General features: G+C 39.8%; 2 protein-coding genes across 3 annotated transcripts; both read right to left on the bottom strand.

The window, feature by feature from the left end:
* Nucleotides 1-1359: 1359 nt before the first annotated feature.
* On the bottom strand, nucleotides 1360-7073 carry LOC148892312 (claudin domain-containing protein 1-like). Of its 2 annotated transcripts, none has more exons than XM_089006685.1 (5): nucleotides 6985-7073; nucleotides 5946-6262; nucleotides 5709-5816; nucleotides 4521-4658; nucleotides 1360-2349 (listed from the first exon to the last, which is right to left on the bottom strand). In XM_089006685.1, exons 2-5 carry the CDS (start codon nucleotides 6232-6234, stop codon nucleotides 2138-2140), a joined length of 747 nt encoding a protein of 248 aa, XP_088862811.1. In that variant the 5' UTR covers nucleotides 6235-6262; nucleotides 6985-7073; the 3' UTR covers nucleotides 1360-2137. The 2 variants fall into 2 exon arrangements, with proteins under 2 accessions (XP_088862811.1, XP_088862810.1); XM_089006684.1 differs by having other exon boundaries at nucleotides 5946-6275; nucleotides 6985-7057.
* A 686-nt stretch (nucleotides 7074-7759) lies between these two features.
* Nucleotides 7760-21284, bottom strand: glb1 (galactosidase, beta 1). The gene is made up of 16 exons (XM_089006987.1): nucleotides 21071-21284; nucleotides 18779-18948; nucleotides 18378-18528; nucleotides 14264-14324; nucleotides 14091-14185; nucleotides 13567-13747; nucleotides 13439-13497; nucleotides 12389-12510; nucleotides 12237-12277; nucleotides 12041-12153; nucleotides 11883-11957; nucleotides 11294-11383; nucleotides 11059-11172; nucleotides 9628-9759; nucleotides 8394-8633; nucleotides 7760-8302 (listed from the first exon to the last, which is right to left on the bottom strand). Exons 1-16 carry the CDS (start codon nucleotides 21119-21121, stop codon nucleotides 8051-8053), a joined length of 1947 nt encoding a protein of 648 aa, XP_088863113.1. The 5' UTR covers nucleotides 21122-21284; the 3' UTR covers nucleotides 7760-8050.
* Between the last annotated feature and the right edge of the window lie 98 nt (nucleotides 21285-21382).

Below are 21382 nucleotides of genomic sequence, written 5' to 3' on the forward strand. Positions count from 1 at the left end.
TTCCAGTGGATTGTTTTTTAACTGAAGCGATTTTTTTTTTACGAAAACAATTTTAAACTTAATGAGAAGTAAAAAATTATGTGAATCATTTTTTGATTTTTTTTACTGAAGGTAAATTGTGATTTTTTTACTCAAACAATTTCAAATTAAATCAAAGTAAAAATGTAAGTGAATGATTTCTGTTTTTTTTAAATTTTGTGAATTGTGATTTTTTTTTTTACTCAAACAATTTCAAATTAAATCAAAGTAAAAATTTAAGTGAATAATTTCTGGATGTTTTTAATTATGTGAATTATAATTTTTTTACTAAAACAATTTTGAACTGAATGAAAAGTAAAAATTTATGTGAATGGTTTCTTCTGTGAATTGTGATTTTTTTTTTAATAATTAAAGAATTTCTAACTGAGTCAAACTAAAAATTCGTATGAATGATTTCTGGATTTTTTTAACTACAGTAAAGTCTCGTTATATCGATATATATATACCGCTTATTACGATACTATTTCCATGAACGCAAGGAGAAAATTACATGCGCGCAGGGTCGGATATATCGATAGTCCCGGTTATATCGATATAACGAGACTTTACTCTATGTGAATTGAGATTTTTTTTTTTTACAAAAACAATTTTGAATAGAATCAAAGTAAACATTTATGTGAATGGTTTCTGGGTTTGGTTTTTTTTAAACCGAGTGCAAATTGTGATTTTTTTTTGTTAATAAAACAATTTCAAACTGAATCAAAGTAAACATGTGAATGGTTTCTGGATTTTTTTTAACTATGTGAATGGCGATTTATTATTATTATTATTTTTTTTTTTACTAAGACAATTTTTGGCTGCAGAATGCCCTTCCACCGACATGAGGATAAATGGATTAGAAAATGGCTGGATAGGTAGGCATTAACTGCATAGTCAACGTTTATTTCTGAGCCCAAAAAAGAAAACCAAGATCACCATTTTTTCCCCATGTACAAAATTTGAGCCTCTTTAAAAAAAAAAAAAATCCACAGATCTAACTACATTTGAGAATGCCCGAGGTTTTTTTTTAACAAAAGTGAATGATCACGTGGACGATAATCACGATAAACGATTGAGATGAACCAGCACAAACATCAAGCGCAGCAACAAGTGGTTACAATTCAAGCGAGAGACATTTTGTCAACACGACACACGCAGTCGACAAACTTTTAAGCAAATGGCTGAGATATTGCGAAACAGACAATGATATTTAAAAAAAAAACATTAATGGCAAGGTGATGAGCAGCAGTGACCTGGCAATTAACTCATTCACTGCCATTCCCGAATTTTTGTTCGGGAATTGAAAAGCATGACGGAGAGCGCCATTCCAGAATTTGTTCAGGTTTTTCTTCTTGGAGGGGGGTGCTGATAAAGCGCTGGTCGGACCTCTGGCAATGTTTTGCCCTCCCATGAGGGGGCAGCATTTGTCTTTTGTCCATATTAACGCTTTGTTCCAGCTTCATCTGTTGTTAACACGTTATGTAAATCAACACTTATGTATTGTATTTCGGACAGCCGCCCCATTTCGAGATCATATAACTCCACACCCATATAACTTAGGAATTAACACTTTTTTCTGATGAATGAAGATAATCTAAGCTTTCTTATGCTGCATTGAATGTCTATGTAGTCCTAAAACTCAATATTCTGTGGGTCCTGGAATTAGAGTGAGAATGACAAAAACCCTGGCACTGGAGTGGAATTGTACAGCCACCCTCATTTCAAGCTCTGATCACACCAGACCCATATAATTTAGGAATTAACTCTTTTTTTTCTGATGATAAAAGAGAGTCCTCAGGTTTCTTACACTGCATTGAATGTTTATGTAGTCCTAAAACTCAATATTCTGTGGGTCTTGCAAGTTGAGTGATCACGACAAAAACCCTGGCACTGGGGTGGACACATTTTTGTATATGGTCTAGCAGTGAATGAGTTAAAAGAAGCCAATCCCCACAGCAAAACTATAAGTAATACATAATCGAGTGTGGGAGAAAAGGCCACTTAAATGCAAAAAATAAGTGATACCACAAACGGATGGTGCGTCATGGCTATTGTCAGTACTTAGAATAACTCGCTACAAATGTACTTTATTGATTTCGATTGTTCTCAGTGGCCACGTTTAAGCCACCCTATAGGCAACCATACGCGAGTAGTTCATACGGTGGCTACGTGCCGCCCAGAGGAACAAAACGGCCGCCATCATCTGGAGCGGGAAGGAGATGAGGGCGAGGTAGAAGGACCAGCCCAGAGATGACTCGGGCGGTTTGGCGTACTGGTGGAGGAGTTCCAAGCCGACCAGGAAGCAGCACACGCTGCCCAGACAGCACAGAGCTGACGAGGAAGAGGAGGCATGTCAGCAATGGGGGGGGGGGGCGTCGCCACATTGACTGTTCGATTGCGGACATCCTCCCAGAGGGGATAAGGGGGATTTTCCATATTTGCATTGTTGGGCTCCTCGCACGCAAGAAATGACATTGTTGTTCTTTGCTCTTCCTTTTATAGACCTATGCTGTGTAGTTCCATATTGAAAGCCATTCTCGTTGGTATTTGATCTCCTTTCGATCCATTTTTAAAGTGCAGGGACTCATTTCCGAATTCAGAGGTATCAAAATCATTTCTGTTGCGGGCCCTCGGAGGACTGTTACGACACCAAAGACAGAGTAAACGGTTCATCAAATCGCATCTTTCATCAAATTGTATAATTAGCGTATTTTCCGGTGTATAAGGCACACACAAAAGCCTTACTTTTCTTAAGAAGATGACCCTGTGCCTTATATGACGATGCGCCTTGTATGTGAAGAATATGTGAAGAAAAAATCATTGGTACCGCCCTACCCACTCTCGAGGACTTGCACACTGCAAGAATCCAAACTAGGGTGCGGAAAATCATACTGGACCCTCCGCACCCTGCCCACCACCTTTTCCAGCCACTCCCCTCAGGCAGGCGCTATCGATCCAAGTGCAACAAATCCAGCAGACATTTAAACAGCTTCTTCCCCCAAGCCATTAACTCTTTGAACAGTAGCCCAAATTGAACAGTATACTGCCTCTTTGCAATTTTTTTGATGATACTAGTGCAGCGTGTTCGACCAAAAACAAATTCCTTGTGTGTTCTACATACTTGGCAATAAAGATGATTCTGATTCTGATATTGAGCCACAACAGGTCTTGCAACTACTGTCAGCAGCCACAGACTCCATTTCCTCCTGTAGAAAAAGTCGTGCGTAACCCCTGCCTCTAATGTAGCGCCTTATAAAGCTGTGCGCCTTATATTTGGAAAACTTTGATATATTTACATATTATATAAATTGTTTTTCATTCATTGATGGTGGCACCTTATAGTCCGGTGAACCTTATACAGTAAAGTCTCGTTATATCGATATTCTCGGGAGTCGGAAAAAATATCGACATAACCGGACTATCGATATATCTGATCCTGCGGCATGTACATTTTCTCCTTGTGTTCATAGAAATAGTATCGTAATAAGCAGTACTATCGATATAAGCGATATCGATATAACGAGACTTTACTGTACGCGGAAAATAAATTGACAATAAACCATTCATTGCGGGTGCGACTTATAAACTGGAAAACACGGAACTTGGGCAAAACTAATTGGGGGAACGACTAGTTTGTTCAATTTGCTGTTTGTTCAATGATCGCTCAAGTCAATGTAAACAGGGTAACACATTTCTTGGAAAATCTCAATGTTATTGCACATTCGCGATTTTAACATTGAAGTTGACAGGCATGATTTGCTCTCGTGGACCACATAATTCGATGTGGGGGACCGGATATGAACCCCCTCCCTCCCCGGGCCTTGACTTGGACACCTGTGTCCTTTTTATAATAATAATAATAATAATATTATATATAATAATATATATAAAAATATAATGTTCGACCGGAAACAAATTCCTTGTGTTCTACGTACTTGGCAATAAAGATGATTCTGATTCTGATAATAATAATAATAATAATAATAATAATAATACATTTAGTTTATTCATTTATTTTATAGCCTTTAAAAATTCTCAAGGTAACTTTACAGTCACAGGATAAGTTTTGCAGCAGCGGCAGCCAAGCCCGCCAGCATTCACTCAACCTGGAAGTAACTCAAATATAGAAATAATAGCTACTACTACTACTACTACTAATAATAATAATACATTTCATTTAAAAGCCTTTCAAAACTCTCAAGGTCACTTTACAGTCACAGGATAAGTTAGATAGATAGCTAGGTGGCTAGCTAGCTAGCTATATAGGTAATTTTTGGTAAGACAATTGAGGGAGTTGGTAGAATGACTGCCTTCATATTGACCTCACATCAGTTGATATCTACTCCCAGTTCGATATACACTAGTGAAATCAACCTATCGATGTATTCACAGCCATGTTATTAGCGTAGACGGCCCATGTCAGCGGCCAATAACATATAAATTAACCAATCAATCAACATCATAAAATCCCGCGACTTCCCCGTGAGCGCAGCCTTGCTTACCTGCGAGAAGATGCAGCACTCCCACGACCAGAGTGGGTGTGAAGCTGCGGCAGAGGCAAGCGCAGATGCCCACGAGGCCACTCAGGAACACCAATGTCAGAGAGACCAAAGGGAGGAGAAACTGGGACCTCCACAAGTCTGGAGCAACATTTAAACCATTAGAAATGAGGAATGGAAATCGGATTTACTTATTTAGTTGGTGTCGTCGGCGAACCCTCATTGCTACGGCTCTCCTCAAGCAAATCAGAATTTTGAATTGAGCATCTTCATTGTTGGACCGCTTTGGGCTCCAGAAATTATGGCAGCATTTGAGTTAACTGGTAACGATGCTTGATGATTTCCAAGAAAAGGACTCATAGAAGTTCCCCAACCATCAAAATCCAGTGATAGTCCTTGTTCAGAAGCAAAAAAAGGGTTTGGACGCATTGCAGCATGGGTCGCAATCTGTTTTATTTAAAAATCCCCCCTGAAGCCAAACGAGTTTTAACATTACAGAGACTTAAAATGACATTAAAAACACCATACAAATGTTGATCAATGTCAAAGACATACTTGTGAAAAAAAATATTCATATTTCAACTTGTCAATCATGAAAATAATGTTTGCTATTATTTTAAGAAAACAAAAAAAATGAATATTTTACAATCAACCAAACATTGAATAATCAATCTTGTTTGAAAAGTACAATGAATTGTAAGACATCGTTCGTAACTTTTAATATGCACATTGATTGAACCCAAAAATAGCTATCAACACACTCAAATGACAAACTGTATAACAAAGTTTTTGTTGCTTTTTCCCCGGCAGATGCCATTACACGACAATGATAAATACAATGCTAACTCTTGACTCTCGATTCCAGGAATGACCCATGGAACGCACACTAAAGGAAGTTAGCAGAGGGCACTGAGCCGATCGCCTGTTCTAAATTTAGATACGGTACTTAGCGATCTCGTGTTTTGAAAGAACGTTGGGTATTTACTATTTTGATGATTTTTTTACTTATTGTTTTTATTGGAAACCGTAATTTTCATTTATAAACCGTAACCCACAATGGGATAATGAAAACCATACTCATTATGGCAAAACCGGAGTAGTTGGCAGGTATGCATTAGTAGCTAGCATTCCAGACCAAAAAGGGAACCACAAAATGCAATTCTCAAAAGATACAATTTGCATCAAACTTACATGTCCTTAGCAGGTCCTCTTCACTGTCATGGTTTCCAGTTTGATCGTGTCTTGGCAAGAACTTCCGAGGAGGTGTGAAGCGCTCACAGTGCTTCATAAACTTGGGATCTGAAGGAAATGTTAAAAAAATAAATACAAATAAAAGTCATCAGACATTGGTTGACAGGTAAAGGCTACATAGTTCTATCAAAGCTAAAACCAAGAATTCATAAAGCCCATGTTTCTAATGAACACTACCTGGTTCCTTGAACCAGTGGGACTGGCCAGGCACCAGGATGCACCACCACCACAGTCCCAGGGTGCCATTGAGGTGATAGAAGTTCTCGCTGGATGCCTTTTCATCAAAGTCGCCGTCGACAGAGTGAACGTCACCCAACAATGAGGCGTTGATTCCATCATGTGCGCCAGGTGGGATGCTGTACTCGTACCAATGCTGGGTTGCCACGGCCACGGAAAGGTACACGGTGGCCAGCAGGCTCAGCACGGAGCCAATGACCAGTGCTGTGGCATAGCGATTATCCACCATGGTATCAGCACATTGGTTCAACTGTTCCCTGGTGGAAAACACTCATGAATATGAAAAGAAAAAAAAGAATGAAGAAATTATTAATGACATTCATAAATTCCACTGCGTATGCATGCGGTCTTGGTGCGTTCACCAAAGACGAATAACATATTTTGATTAGATGTAGCCTATCCCAGCTGTAATACCAGGCACTACTGTGCAAGTTACACTCTGAACTGGATGCTAAACAATCGCAGGGCACACATAAAGTGGTTAACATTTTGTATTACTGTTTTTTTTTTTATAATCACAGGAAATTATATTGAAAGCAACGTTGGATTACTCTTTTTGTCTGATACGGGCACAATAAATTGATCTTTTAAAAATATACACACATGAATAGAGCAATTGTTATGTTTACAGTCAGATTAAATGATGCACCAGGTGTCAAATGCGTCGTACTTCGCACAAGTACGAGTGGCATTATAACCGATTCTGGTTTGGTTAATATCGACTTTCAGTGCTCGTACTTGTACCGTTAACCACTGCTGTGTTTTTACGAGCATAAAAGAGCGTCCGAATATTTGAATTTAAAAACTGGCTATTGAAACAAAATCAGTTGTGGTTAGCAACTTGCTTTTCTCAGCTATCTTCCCCACCGCTTGTCACAGATGCCTGCCAAATATTTAGTTATCAGACACCAATCAGCGTTAAACTTGATACTTACTGACGTAAAAAATAATACAATAAAATAATGTGATTGGTAATTACCATATTTTTTAAAGCAAAAGGGTGTTTTCTCCGGTTCGTGTAACAAGGGATAGCCCGACCTTTCTTCTTCTACGCCGTTTGTCTTCTTCTCCTGTACCGACACAGCTGGCCACAGATGTTACAAATCACACCGCTACCTAGCGGAGAAAATCAACAACATCACAGATGACCATCGACAGATGTCTCGTTTAATGCTCGGCGGTCCCATTAATTTAGTAGCTCAATAAAAAATATTAATTCATCGACATAATTACATAAATGAATATGGCGGCGCGTGAACACGCATCGGCTCCCCTCTCTCTCCCGGCAAATTGGCGTTTTTGTGTTGATTATGTTTGTTAAAATAATTTTAAGTGGCTCGCACGCTGGGTCAGAGAGGACAGCAATTTCATCTGTGCTGTATGTCATGCATATTAGCATATTTGACAATAAAGCTGACTTTGACTCTGAAAAGATATCTAGAGCTTAATCCAGTTGGCTTCAGGCAGCAGGCAGGATACATCCTGAACTGGTTGCCAGCCAACTGTAGAGCACACATAGATGACATTCACACCAAGTGACAATTACGATTTTTCCATTAATCTGTCATGCATATTTTTGAAATTTGGGAGGAGACAAGAGGAGCTGGAGAAAACCCATGCAGGCATAGGAAGAACATACAAACACCACAACAGGAAGGACCTCTACAGTGTCAGTTGGACATGCTAACCAGACGACAACGCCTATTAGGTAAATCAAACAAAATGAAAATGAAAAAAAAACGTTTGCAACTCTGTGCAGTGCAATCCTTCATATTTATTAAAATCAGTAGATAAAAAAACCGTCTGGCAAAGATTTTTAAAAATACATGAACAAAACATCAGCCATTGTACTCTGACATGTAAAACTGTATTTCCCTGGTGTCCTCTGAGGGGAATTTGGTAATATACCGATAAAATTGTAAAATGTCATGATGTGATCAACCATTTAAGACACTTTGAAAATGTACAATTAGTCATAAATCAAGTGATGCTTTTTAGGAAGCAAGACATGAATCACATTGTTCAAGAAAAAAAATCCCTTTTCCTTAAAGCAAATCCCATCTAAACATGGGCAAGGGCTTCCTGTGCTCACTGTGCACAGTTGCATTCAAGATGGGCATGGCGGTGAATTCCACCGTGCATGATCCTGAGAGACACGGTGCCCCTTCAAGCTCCAGGACTGTCACGTTATTGGGGGCTTCGGTGGTGAGGATGCTTGCCGGGACGTAAAGAGTCAACTGGGGGCCTCGAGTCGGCCAGTAGCGTCCCAAATTGAAACCGTTGATCCAAACCTGTCCCTGAAGAGCAAAAAGAGAAAGTTAGGAGCCCATGTACCACATTGAGAATCTGTGATATAAATGACAACTCAAGTCATGCAAGTAAGCATGCCTTGTGCCATTTGGGCATGCTGATGTAGGTGTCCTGCGGTAGATCGGGTATGCCGTCAGGAATGATGAAAGTTCCACCGTAGAAGGCGGGTAGTGAATGGACAGCTGGAGGAAGAGGGCCAGATGACGTCGGCTTCGTTTCCCAGAGGAGGCCCAGAATAACTGCTTGGTCGATACTGAGGCTGTACATGGTCCATCCCGTAAGCACGATGTTGTTTAACGTCAGGTTACTCACAAGGCCCTGCACAAAGAGGGGACATACAAGGAATCAAGTCAACTTTGTGTTATTTAAAAAAAAACAACTGGACTCACACATTGTAAAACGCGCAGCCATCTTATGTCAAGTGAATACAGTAACATATATCAAATATGCTTTTGTGTGTCGTGCAGTTGTACATTTCAGTCTCCTGACATTTTCTTTTGTGCATAGAATACTTTGTCTTTTGACCCCCGACCCCTTTCAATTTTGCTGCTGTACATTGCAAATTTCTCAATGGTGGGACTATTAAAGGCTTTCTAAATATGATTTCCTACTTACAAATTAGATGTAGATGCCTGCATCTAAATTAGTTTATTGACACGGTTGATCACCAAGTTTATTATACTTCATGAGAACTTACAAAATAACTACATATAAAAACATAATATATACATGAAATTGAGATTGAATTAAGAAAACAAACAAAAGGCAACCGAAACTACATTATACATTTGTGAAACTAACCAGACTAACAATAAATACCTCAAGAATGTCCTTCCTTTTCACCATTGTCATTTAATTTGACTGTAAAGTGTCCTTGAGAGTTTTGAAAGGAGCTCAGCAATTAATTATTATTATTATTATTATTATTATTATGAGCGTAACAAGTTTATTTTAAAGCGTATTTATTTTGCTATGACTGCTTGTTATACAGGGCATCGCATTAACATCGCATCGCATCAACATCGCATTAAAAAACCTGTCAAATTCCAAAATCTAATTAAAATCTGAATGTAATAAATCCACTGTCGAACAAACATAAAAATTAATTATGATGAAAAAGCGCATTGTTCCAGTTGCACCTGTTGTGAAAGCGTTATATAAAGAAAGATATACAGTAATATATATTTCATTCCTCCACACATCAACATTCGGGTATTTTTTTTTCCTCATGAAAAAGACATTTTGTTGTTTGTTTCGACGACGGCAAAAAAAGTAAATAAGTAAAGGCTTTTTTTTATTAACAATCTCAAACCTTGAAATCATTGATGCTTTTTCCATAGTTGATCCGCCCCATGTTCTCCACTAGGATGTCCACTTGACTGCCAGCTTTGCCCGTCACATTAATGCTTAGGACTTTGTTTCTCTCCAAAATCCCCGAAGCCACCTAGAAATAAAGCAAATATGTATATGTGGGCATTTGTTCTGCTTAATATAAATCTCAACTCATTGCTTAAAGATTTTAAACAAGAAAATATAACACAGAGCAGCACATAAAACAGGATAGGCAGATGACAGTGAGAGAGTGAGAAAATGGATAGAAAACAGTGAAATTTGGACTCGTTTCAACTTTATTGATAGTTAAAAGGCAGAGTGTAGACTGCAAGGTTAAAATATCCCATCAGCCAGGCTCCACAAATAACTCGCATAAGCCATCTGTACAATTCCAACAGAAAAAACAAGAGGGGAACCAGATATTAATGAAGTTTCTAGTGTGTCTGCCTGCATCTGTTGCTGTTGCAAAATCACAACTTCCAAGATGTACAACACAGAGCTCCTTGAGACACGTTATGCAAAAAGCTATCAACCCAGCTAAACACAACACAATTGATGAGGAACTAGGTAAAATTATCGCAGAGAAAGCATGGCAACTTCACTCGGATATCGTCAAGAGGCAACCTGGAAGTTCGTCACCCATTGATGAAGTCAGGGCTAGCCATGGATTTTGCTTTCTCTGTTATAATTTCACCTAGTTCCTCATCAATTGTGATCTGTTTAGCTGGGTTGATAGCTTTTCGCATCAAGTGTACAAATGGCTTGTGCGGGTTATTTGTGGAGCCTGACTGATGGGATATTTTAACCTTGCAGTCTACACTTTGGCTTTGAACTATCAAAGTTGAAAGGAGTCCAAATTTCACTGTTTTCTATCCATTTTCTCATTCTCTGTGCCTGTCTCTTTAATGTTTAACGGCCTTACTCTCTCTGTGTTTAACCCCCAACCCCTCACTACTGCGTTCTTGACCAATCACGTGGCTTTAACTGAAGACTGGGGCGGGGAATAGAGGACTAAAAAAAGTCGGCTGCTATTTTCTTTTTTGGAGAATGGCCTCACTCTCTCGCTGTTTGTAAGCCCCACCCCCTCACTGCTGCGTTCTTGACCAATCACGTGGCTTTAACCGAAGACTGGGGGCGGGGAATAGAGGACAAAAACAGTCGGCTGCCATTTTGTTGTTAGGAGAATGGGCTCGTTCGCGAACGACATCAATTGTGGGGCTCTGTGTGTATCCCGAAAAAAGTTTGTATGCCAAGGTAAAATGTTCATAAATTTAACGTTCGTAAACCGAAATGTTCGTAAGCCAAGGGGTTCGTAAATCGAGGTACCACTGTACTTACAGATTCTCACTATCTGGAGCAACATTGCGGTGTTCGGATTCACTTGATGAGAAATAATCAATCCCTGACTTACCCCGTCCACAGACACATACGCTCGATCGTGGACCCCATTCAGCGGCGACGCAAGTGGCGTAGGCGCGCTGCATTTCACCGGTAGCTTAGTCCTGTACAGCACATAGCCAAATGCCTACAGGACAGGACAGAGCGGCCATGGTATCTTATAATCCGTAAAATACTTTGAAAATAAGTAAATTCATTGAAAACTTTAATATTAATGAAAACAGTCAGATAAAAATATGAGGAGATACCTGGTTGAGGTCAATGAAAGTCTGAGGGACCTCGTTTTCCACTGGACCAGAGAAGGAGATTGTCTCTAAGGCTTCTGACACCGTCTGGAGCTGTTAGAAGAGAAGCAGAATTTGTTTTAGTTCAAGTAAAGAAAGGTTTACATTAATTCAAAAACATGAATGTTTAATTTATGATATGCCTGTGGATGCTAACTATTAGCATGTCAATAGAATTTCACATGTTAATTTAGCATTAAACAAGTAGGCTTGTACGTATAAGTAATTCAGTTTGGTGGTTTTGATGTTGTAATTGACATTGTTTGTTATTCAATTTGACAGTAAACTTTGAGTGGTAGTGATATTTAACTGGTTGAAGCAACTTTTTGAAAATGTTTTAACTACTTCTTCTCTACTTCTACTTCTTCTCATGACAACTTTCGTTAGGCTCCTCCTTCTTGAAACAATTATTCCCGTAAAGCCAAAGAAAAACAACCTTCAGTTCAGTGTGATTTTATTTGTTGTTTTTTTTCTCTCGAAATGTTTGTTAAAATATTGCAACGTTGGGTAATTGCACCTTCTGTGTTAGCAAGAAGATTGTGGCATTGGGTACCTGCTGCATTTGAACGGCACCATATGCAAACTTTGGACTTGATGGTGGGATGAGGCCTTCAGGTATTTTTCGATACTATTATATAAAAAAAATATATGTGAGTTGCTTTTTATATCACATAAAGACGAATGCAATGAAATTAATTCTTATCTACACACCATTTTGATCACATCTCGGATTGCAAAATACTTCTCAGTCAAGTCTCCGGCCTCTGTGAGCGGAGCGTTGTAGTCGTAACTGGTCGGCTGTGCGTCGTAATGTGAATTGGCACCTTTGGGGCAAACGTTATCAGACGTCATAAAAGTTATGTGATTAAAAAAATATTTACTGTATAGAATTTTTTTTTATACTGACCATTCCAATACCCAAAGTTGGTGCCACCAATAAACATATACCTGTCAGGGGACAAAATAAAATGATTTTCAAGGCTTGCACCCAAATGTTGAATTGGGTCAAAATATGGACTCACAGATTCATTTCCTCCCCCTATAAAAAAGAAGACTCACAGGTTGACATTTGCACCCATTGCCAGAATCTCATTGAGGGTGACGATGACATCTTTGGTCGGGACCACCGAGTGAGGCCACCCCCAGTGGTCCAGCCAGCCCGTGTAGTACTCAGAGTTCACCTATTGGTGTAAATAAAGAGGACACTCTCTTTTCAAACACAAACGAACGAACGGACGGACGGACCGATAGACAGATTAACTCATTCACTACCAGACGTGCAAAAATATGTCCAATCCAGGGCCAGGGTTTTTGCCATTGTCACTCAAATTCCAGGACCCACAGAATATTGAGTTTATATTATATTATTATATATATTATATTATATATTTAGGGCTACATAAACATTCAATGCAGCGTAAGAAACCTTAGACTCTCTTCTTTTATCAGAAAAAGAGTTAATTCCTAAATTATATGAGTCCTGAGTTATATGAGCTTGAAATAAGGGAGGCTGTCCAAAATCTAATGAAATACATACATATTGGTCTATATATATATATATATATATATATATATATATAGTAAAGTCTCGTTATATCGAGATCGGTTATATCGATAGTACCGCTTATTACGATACTATTTCTATGAACGCAAGGAGAAAATTACATGCGCGCAAGGTCGGATATATCGATAGTCCAAGTTATATCGATATTTTTTCGGACTCCCGAGAATATCGATATAACGAGACTTTACTGTGTATATATATATAAACAACGGCTGAAACTGGAACAAAACGCTGACATGCAAAAAAAAAAGGGAAATGCTGCCTCCTTGTGGAAATGGAAAAAAAACATTGCCAGTGCTTTATCGGCACTCAAAAAGAAAAGACGTTCTATGTCATATTTTCAATTCCCGAATAAATTCGTGAATGGCAGTGAATGAGTTAATAAATAAAATATACATAAATAAATAAATAAATAAATAATAGGCCTAGAATTACAGAAATAATCTAAAAAAATGTTTCCCTCAATAATAAAGTTGTCATCCAGCAATTCGTCAAGTTAAGGGACCACTAGATGACGAAGGAAGATGAACAAAGTCAATGCTTACCAAAGGTCCATAAGGCTCTGCGTGTCGCTGTACTCCAAAAGCAGCGGACACATTGGAACCTGAAATAAAAGAAGAAAAACACCATGAAATCAGGAGTCGGACCGACCGTTACCTGGCCGCCTACCAACCTGGGCCAAAGTCAACGGTGGCGTAGACGCCTTGGATGGCACCGCACTTGAGGAAGCCTAGCGAGGCGCCATCGGTGGTGAACAGCACCACGTCGTCGCCCAGGTAAAACCGCATCAGTTTGGAGAGGTGACGCATGTAGTTGTAGTCGCATGCAAAGTAGCTGCCATATTCATTTTCCACCTGAAGGATCAGATGTTAAAAACTGTAATTGCTATGTGGTACCGAACAGTGGAATTAAATTAGTTAGCTAGTTCATTAACTAGTTAGCTAGCTAAGTAGTTAGATAGCCAGCTAGTTAGCCGACTAGTACGCTAACTAACTGGTTAGATAGCTACATAGCCAACTAATTAGCAGGTTGTTTAGTTTGCTAACTAATTAGCTAGCTAGCTAGCTAGATGATCACCTAGTTAGCTAGTGATCTTGTTTGTTGTTTAATTTATTTTTCAATTTAGTATTTGATTACAATCCCAATCGATCACTCTACTTTTCACAGAAAGAGATGACAACAAAACAGCAAAACAACCTGCACACTGATGATCGGGCCACCATTCTGATAGAGGAAAGGTTTCATCATCGGCAGCAGTTTGCCCATCCAGCGATCCACCGCCTCTATGTAATCTGGGGGCGTGGGACAATAATAGTGTCTTTATAGTGTTTCCAAAAACAACAGCTCAGCTACTATGTGAGGACTTTCACCTGGATCTGAAGAGCGCAGCACGATGTCTTTCTTGTGCAGAAGCCAGGCAGGCAGTCCACCCTGGGGGACAAATATGTCATCCTTTTAGATGTGGTTTATTTATTATGAGAGTATAATTCAGATTTTGGCATTTGTATTTTTTTAACTTAAAGGACAACCGACGCCTCTGGACAAGTCGTGTCCATAATTTGTACAATCACTTCAAATTACTTCTACTGAGCGTATTTTACAAAGATCCCACAGCATATAGCTATCTATATTTTACGTTTTAAGACCTGCACTGAATATTCAGGAAGTCTTGTTTTTGAGTTGATGACGATCCCCATGTGACGTCAAGTCTGGAACGCCCCTGACCGAGAAAGCGACACACAATGCATTTTGGGTACTTTGTTTGGTCTGAAAACTTCTTGTTGATCCGTGTCAATGGCGAAATGAGAAGGAAAACATAAATAACGCGATGTGAATCGTTATGTGTTGCACCAAGACTACTATTTGATACTACACTACAGTGAGACCCTGGCTTACGAACTTAATTGGTTCCCAGACCAGACAGAGTGTGTAAGGCAAAAAGTGTGTATCAGAAAAAAAAAATCAGATAGGAAACCATTGAAATGAGAATAATCCGTTCCCAGGTTTCCATAAAATATACTTTTCAACTAAATAAGCCTTAAAACTACACACAATTTACCTTATTCTATGTATAATAAGTGTGTTATTGTATTGTAATGAAAGAAATACAGTGCACTGTATAATAAAGTCACTTTATTTACATTTGTGGTGGTCATTGATGGCTTGATGGAATGGCGTTTGAGGTCGGAGGTCAGAGGGAATTGCTGTTTGGAAAGAGAGGCACATTCCATAACGACCGTAAATTAAAGAAATAAACTGTACTTTAAAATAAAGTTTTATTTACCTTTTTGATGGTCGTTGATGGCTTATGGAAGGAGAGTCACCTTCCATAAGGACTGTTGGTAACTTAACCTCTGGTGTGGCTTCTCTTCTTTGCTTCTTTTGGGACTCTTCATCATTTTTGCTAATTAAAAACCTCTTAATTGACACCTGTTGCTTTCTGGCTTGTAAGGTCTTACGAAACTGATGCATCACATTATCATTCATCATGTTGATGCCTCTCATAGCCACAGTCTTTTCTTGATGGAACTGTTCGATAAAAGCCTGCACATCATTCCACTTTGCCAACTTTGCCTTGATGCGCTCACTTGATGCTGCAGCAATCTCCTCCTCCTCAGATGACAACTCCTGGATGGCTTGCTGCTGTGTGTCCTCTTGAAGGGTAATCAAATCCTCCGTGTTTAGGACCTCATTATGGTCAGCAACAAGCTCCTCGCATCCACTTTGAGTCACATGTTCTGTCCAATGGAAACTATTTCATCCAAAACAGCAGCGTCATGAGGATCAAATCCTTCAAAATCCCTCCCAAGGATGCATGTGGGCCACAAATTCTTCCAAGCTGCTTTCAATGATCGAAGGGTAACATCATGCCAAGCCTTTTGTACCAGCTGAACACAATGAAACACGTTGAAATGGTCTTTCCAATAATCCCTTAGGGATAGTTCGGTGTCATTTGTCACTTGAAAGCATCTGGTAAATAAAGCCTTTGTGTAAAGCTTCTTAAAGCTTGCAATCACTTTCTGGTCCATGGGCTGCAGGAGAGGGGTTGTGTTGGGAGGGAGGAATTTTACCTGAATGAAATTAAGATCACCCGGAAGTTCCTCCTCCAAATTTGGTAAGATGCGCTGGGGCATTGTCAAGGAGAGGAAGATACATGATAGGGAGTCCTTTCTCCTCGAGATATTTCCTCACCGAAGGAGCGAAAATATCATGCATCCAGTTCATAAACAGGAGCCGAGTAACCCAAGCTTTGGTGTTGGACTTCCACATTACAGAAAGCTTGGATTTAACCGCCTGGTTTCTTTTGAAGGCCCTTGGGGTTTCTGAATGATAAACCAACATTGGTTGTATCTGACAGTCACCACTGGCATTAGCACAAAACAGGAGGGTTAGCCTATCTTTCATTGGTTTATGCCCAGGGACAGACTTCTCTTCCTGTGTTATGAAAGTACGGTTAGGCATCTTTTTCCAGAAAAGTCCGGTCTCATCTGCATTATATACCTGCAGAGGAACGTAGGCTTCTTCATTCACCAGTTCGAGGAATGACGCCTTGTAGGCTTCAGCAGCTTTATGGTCAGAACTGGCTGCTTCACCATGACGAGTGACGCAGTGAATCCCAGTACAGCGCTTTAAGTTCTCGAACCATCCGTTGCTGGCTTTAAAATCCTCAATAAACGTGATGGTGATATCGGCATGAATTAGCCGTGCTTTCTCGCATATAATTGCTTTACTCACGTTGTCGCCGGATAGCTGCTTTTCGTTAATTCAAATTAACAGAAGTTTTTCAACTTCTTCGATTGCCCGAGACCGTTGCTTTGACAGCACGGAAACACCTTTTGCAACAGACGCGCCTTTGATGGATTCTCTGATGCGGAGGATGGTAGCAATGGTTGACTTAGCATAGCCGTACTGGGCCGCTAAATCAGACAAACGCACACCTCGTTCGTGTTTTTCTAATATCTCCTTCCTCTCCTCGACTGTGATTTTGTTTTGTCTTCTTCGGCTGAACACGAGACTGTGGTGGGGTTTTTTTCGGTCCCATAATAGTAAAATTATCTGCACAAAGCTCCTCAGAGGCGATCGACGTGTGCATTCAATGAGAGGGGGTGTGAAAGGTGCGCCGGCTAGAGCGCTGTTTGGTCGTGTGCTTCCGCCAAAGATCACTCCGCCAGAAAAGTAGTGCGTATTTCAAGGTTTAATTTTCATACATTTGATGCTCGTAAACCGAAAATTTCGTAAGGCAAGGTGTTCGTAAACCGAGGTCTCACTGTAGTTGACACAAATTCCTAGCAGACAAATCAGCCCATTTCATACAGAGCTTGGGCGCCATTTTGTGCATTTTCCGGGACGCTACATTGGAGTCCAGACAGCTCGAATTGATACGAAATGACTTCTTTCATTGATTGCAAACATTTATGCCTTCCTCTTCAGAACTATTTGAACTATATTCATAACTGGATGAGTAACAAGAAAGCATCTTCTCCGAATCTGAAGCCATTGTTTTGATTCTAGAGCAGTGGTTCTTAACCTGGGTTCGATCGAACCCTAGGGGTTCGGTGAGTCGGTCTCAGGGGTTCGGTGGATCCTAGGCCACAGAGGTCCACCCCTCAGTCTAGACTGCAGTTAGTAGCCACAGTCATTGGAAGAATGGTTCGGTGAATGAACATATGAAACTGCTGGGGTTCGGTGCCTCCAAAAAGATTAAGAACCACTGTTCTAGAGGAAGGCAAAGACGTATTGGCGTGACGTCACGAACAAGGGGGCGGGACCTTCTAAAACTCGCCATCCCGAGGTCATTTTGAAGTAGTTTTGGGACACGTCAAGTCATTTTTATTGGTGTTTTGCATTTGACTAAAAATATCAGCCTGCATGTTTTGGGTATTTTAGATGCTATGAAACGTTTTCCTGATGTCAGTTAGGAAACAAAAAATGGTGTCGGTTGTCCTTTAACCACCACTCCTGAATTTGTTCGGGTTTTGGTTTTTCTTGCGGGCGTTTAAAGCTTCAGTCAGACCTCTGGCAATGTTTTTCCCTGCCACGAGGGGGCATAATTTACCTTTTGTACAGCTGCCCTCGTTTCAGGCTCAAATAACCCCAGAACCATATAACTTAGGAATTAACTATTTTTTTATGATGAAAGAATAGAGGCCAAAGTTTCTTTAGCTGCATTGAATGTTTATGTAGTCCTAAAACTCAATATTCTGTGGGTCCTGCAATTTCAGTGAAAAGGACAAAATCCCTGGCACTGGAGTGGACACATTTATGCACATCATCTGGCAGTGAATGAGTTAATTTTTATTTTCTGAAAAACTCGTTTCGTCTTTTTTTTCCCTGAGGCCCACCACCCAACTAAAGTGTTACTTTTGCACCACCAAAACTTGCGTTCCAAGATTTAATGCAGTTTGTTTAAAGCGCAAAAGGTGCATTGTCGTTTGCCAAAAGCGCAATAGAAAATGGACGTATAGACTGAGGAGATTTTCTTACCATGTCCCACTCTGCACAAATATAAGGCCCTGGTCGAAGGATGACCAATAGGCCGATATCTTGAGCCAACTGAAGGAAATGTTCCAAATCTCTGTCTCCGTTGAAGTCATAGCTGCCTGGAGTATTCTCGTGGAAGTTCCATGGAATATACCTGGAACAGAAAATATTGCATCTGAAACATTACAACTGTGTTACAGCGAGATTTGTGTTTGCTTTACATCGATGAAAAGGTTTCTTCAGGCGTCATCTGTACAAGTACAGATGATGAGTTTTACAGTTTATCGATGGACCACTCCTGTACGACTGAGAGTTTACACATCATCATCGAAATATCATTTACAGTATTTCTATTTACATATTACGGGAACATTGGCGAACAGGACAGTGAAACAGTCACGTACGTTTGGATTGCATTCAGGCCCGCCATATACATCTTGAGTAGCCGGTCTTTCCAGTAGACCCTTGGGATCCTGCTGTAGTGGATGCTGCCTGAGATGTAGCGGAACTTCTCTCCATCTTTGCGAAAGCAGTCATTCTGGTAGTCCACGCTGAAGGACGGCGGTGTGGCCACCTGTGAACACACAAGCAAACTACTTTTATTGACATTTTATTGCCACACACATGCTCACTGGAGGAAATAAAAATGCTTTGCTTACATGTTGGTTTTTTATATGACATATCAGGTGATGTTAAGGATGTATCCGCTGAGTCAGGAACTCAACATAAGTCTATGAATTCTAACTTTGTGTTAAGTGGACAAAGGGAAAATTAACTGTTTAATTATTTAAATTGGGACAAAGCAAATCCTCCTTCCTTGTTGTAATTAATTTAAGTGACGTAACTCCATTAAACAACACAAGCATCACTCATAAAATAAGATGGAATGAAAAGAAACATTTTTTGCGTATTTGCACACTTTCATACACAATGCAGCGTCTTATCCACGTGCCTTAAAGGACAACCGACGCCTCCGGACAAGTTGTGTCCATAATTTAATTAATTAATTTAATTTAAAGGAGCGTCAGCGCAGAGCGCCGATGTGTATTTGGAACTGTTGCGGCTTGGAATTGAAGCAAATTTATGTGGAACAGGAGATGTGAAACAATCTCTTTTCGTCAATGGATGCTACAGCTGCGTGTTTGCTTTCAACATTTAGCTTGTAGTTGACATGCACATTCCACCATGATGTCCCTGATCCACTGGTGGAAAGTCGCTTTGATCCTCTCCTCTTTCATCTAGAACTGTTTCATGTCATCACAAAGAGGGTACAGCAAGTCCTGAAGAATGAATGTCTCTCTGTGTCTTTGTTTTGTCATATTGTCTCTATGCTGTCATATTATTTGTTATTTAGTTTTTTTTTTGTTCTTTTGACTTCAAGACGGCGCCGCGAGAGTGGCTGCCTTTCCAGCAGCTCATGTATTTCGTTTTCTACTTTCATTCCTTTCATCACTTTGCTGCTGTGAAATGTAAATTTCTCCACGGTGAGACTAATAAAGGCATATCCAATCCAATCCAATCCAATTTGTAAAATCACATCAAATGACTTCTACTGAGCGTATTTTTCAAAGATTCCACCACATATTGCTATATTTTACGTTTTAAAACTCGCGCTGAATATTCAGGAAGTCTTGTTTTTGAGTTGACGACAAGTCCTGACGTGACGTCATGGAAGGAACGCCCCTGACCGAGAAAGGACACAATGCATTTTTGGGTACTTTGTTTGGTCTGAAAACTCGCACCAAGACAACTATTTGATATTCACTGACACAAATTCCAAGCAGACAAATGAGCCAATTACCAACGGAGCTCTGGCGCCATCTTCTGCATTTTCTAGGACACTACACATCAGTCTTGATGCCTCAAAATGAACCGGAAGAACTTCTTTAATCGATTGCAAATATTTATGCGTTCCTCTTCAGAACTATTTGAATCATATTCATAACTGGATGCGTAACAAGAAAGCATCTTTTCCGAATCTGAAGCCATTGTTTTGATTCACTAGCAATGCAAGACGTCTTGGCGTGACGTCACGAACTGGGGGCGGGACTTTCTGAAAATGCCCAATTCTCAGCTCAATTTTTTTTGCAGATTTAGCACACTTTAAGTCATTTGTATTGGTGTTTTGCATTTGACTAAAAATATTAGCCTGCGTGTTTTGGGTATTTTAGATGCTATAAAACGTTTTTCTGATGTCAGGAAAAAATGGTGTCGGTTGTCTTTAAATAGTCCACAAGGTGCTGTACAATGTATACGTACTGGATAGACGAAGTTGGTAACAACAAATTAGAAAGCTGCAGTAACGTTCGTCCATGAAGGGAAAAAAGATGCTATACTGTAATGTACTGGTTGTTGCTGCGTATTTGTATTCTTCCCAAAATTATTATCAAACCCACATTATCAATACAAAAATAATTAACAATGTTTTCGGGTCAAGTTTTCAAAAAGATATTTCACGTGGTGTAATATAATATAACTAACTGTACTGCGTTTACGCAAGTTTCAGTTTACGTACAGCGCCGGGTAAATCACCGGCACAGGAATTAAACTTCCCCTTATCACGTGAAAAAAATACACGTCGAAACGGTTGTAGTACGTTAAATTTTAGCTATTTTTTCAGTTAACTGACATGTGTGCGAATATTCCTGACGCTACAACGTGGATGTTTTTTCGAAAAAATCATGAGGTTCTTTTACCGTCGGCCCAAGGAGCAGAAACAAGAAGCTTGCGAGACCGATCAGCGACATGACGAAGCATCGACCAAAGCTTTAACGGCTTCTTGTTAAACTACATAAAAGCCGTTTTCTTCGTTGCTTGTCTTAAACGTGTTTTACTTTTACGTTCATGCTAAAATAAGTGATAACGCGGCATCTTGCGGTGCGGAAGTTCGAATCATATGATGCCAAATTGAAGATGCTGTAGTAACGCTTTTTGATCAAAGGGCGGCAGCATTGCATTGACGACTGAAAATGGGGCAATCTTTGAAAGCGACGAAGAAAACACGAGCT

The sequence above is a fragment of the Hippocampus bargibanti genome, linkage group LG10, assembly GCF_051943395.1.
Source record: "Hippocampus bargibanti isolate YZ-2025 linkage group LG10, ASM5194339v1, whole genome shotgun sequence".
Classification (NCBI taxonomy): Eukaryota; Metazoa; Chordata; class Actinopteri; order Syngnathiformes; family Syngnathidae; genus Hippocampus; species Hippocampus bargibanti.

What these genes read in the sequence shown, in the direction of transcription:
- LOC148892312 (XM_089006685.1), bottom strand. Translation starts at nt 6,234, where the DNA reads ATGGTGGATAATCGCTATGCCACAGCACTGGTCATTGGCTCCGTGCTG. An exon ending in AGAGGACCTGCTAAGGACAT is followed by an intron (nt 4,659 to 5,708) that starts GTAAGTTTGATG and finishes ATGTTGCTCCAG; the next exon opens with ACTTGTGGAGGTCCCAGTTT. An exon ending in AGTGCTGCATCTTCTCGCAG is followed by an intron (nt 2,350 to 4,520) that starts GTAAGCAAGGCT and finishes CTTCCTCGTCAG; the next exon opens with CTCTGTGCTGTCTGGGCAGC.
- glb1 (XM_089006987.1), bottom strand. Translation starts at nt 21,121, where the DNA reads ATGTCGCTGATCGGTCTCGCAAGCTTCTTGTTTCTGCTCCTTGGGCCG. An exon ending in CAACTTTGGGTATTGGAATG is followed by an intron (nt 12,154 to 12,236) that starts GTCAGTATAAAA and finishes TTTGCCCCAAAG; the next exon opens with GTGCCAATTCACATTACGAC. An exon ending in GCATGCCCAAATGGCACAAG is followed by an intron (nt 8,303 to 8,393) that starts GCATGCTTACTT and finishes TTTGCTCTTCAG; the next exon opens with GGACAGGTTTGGATCAACGG.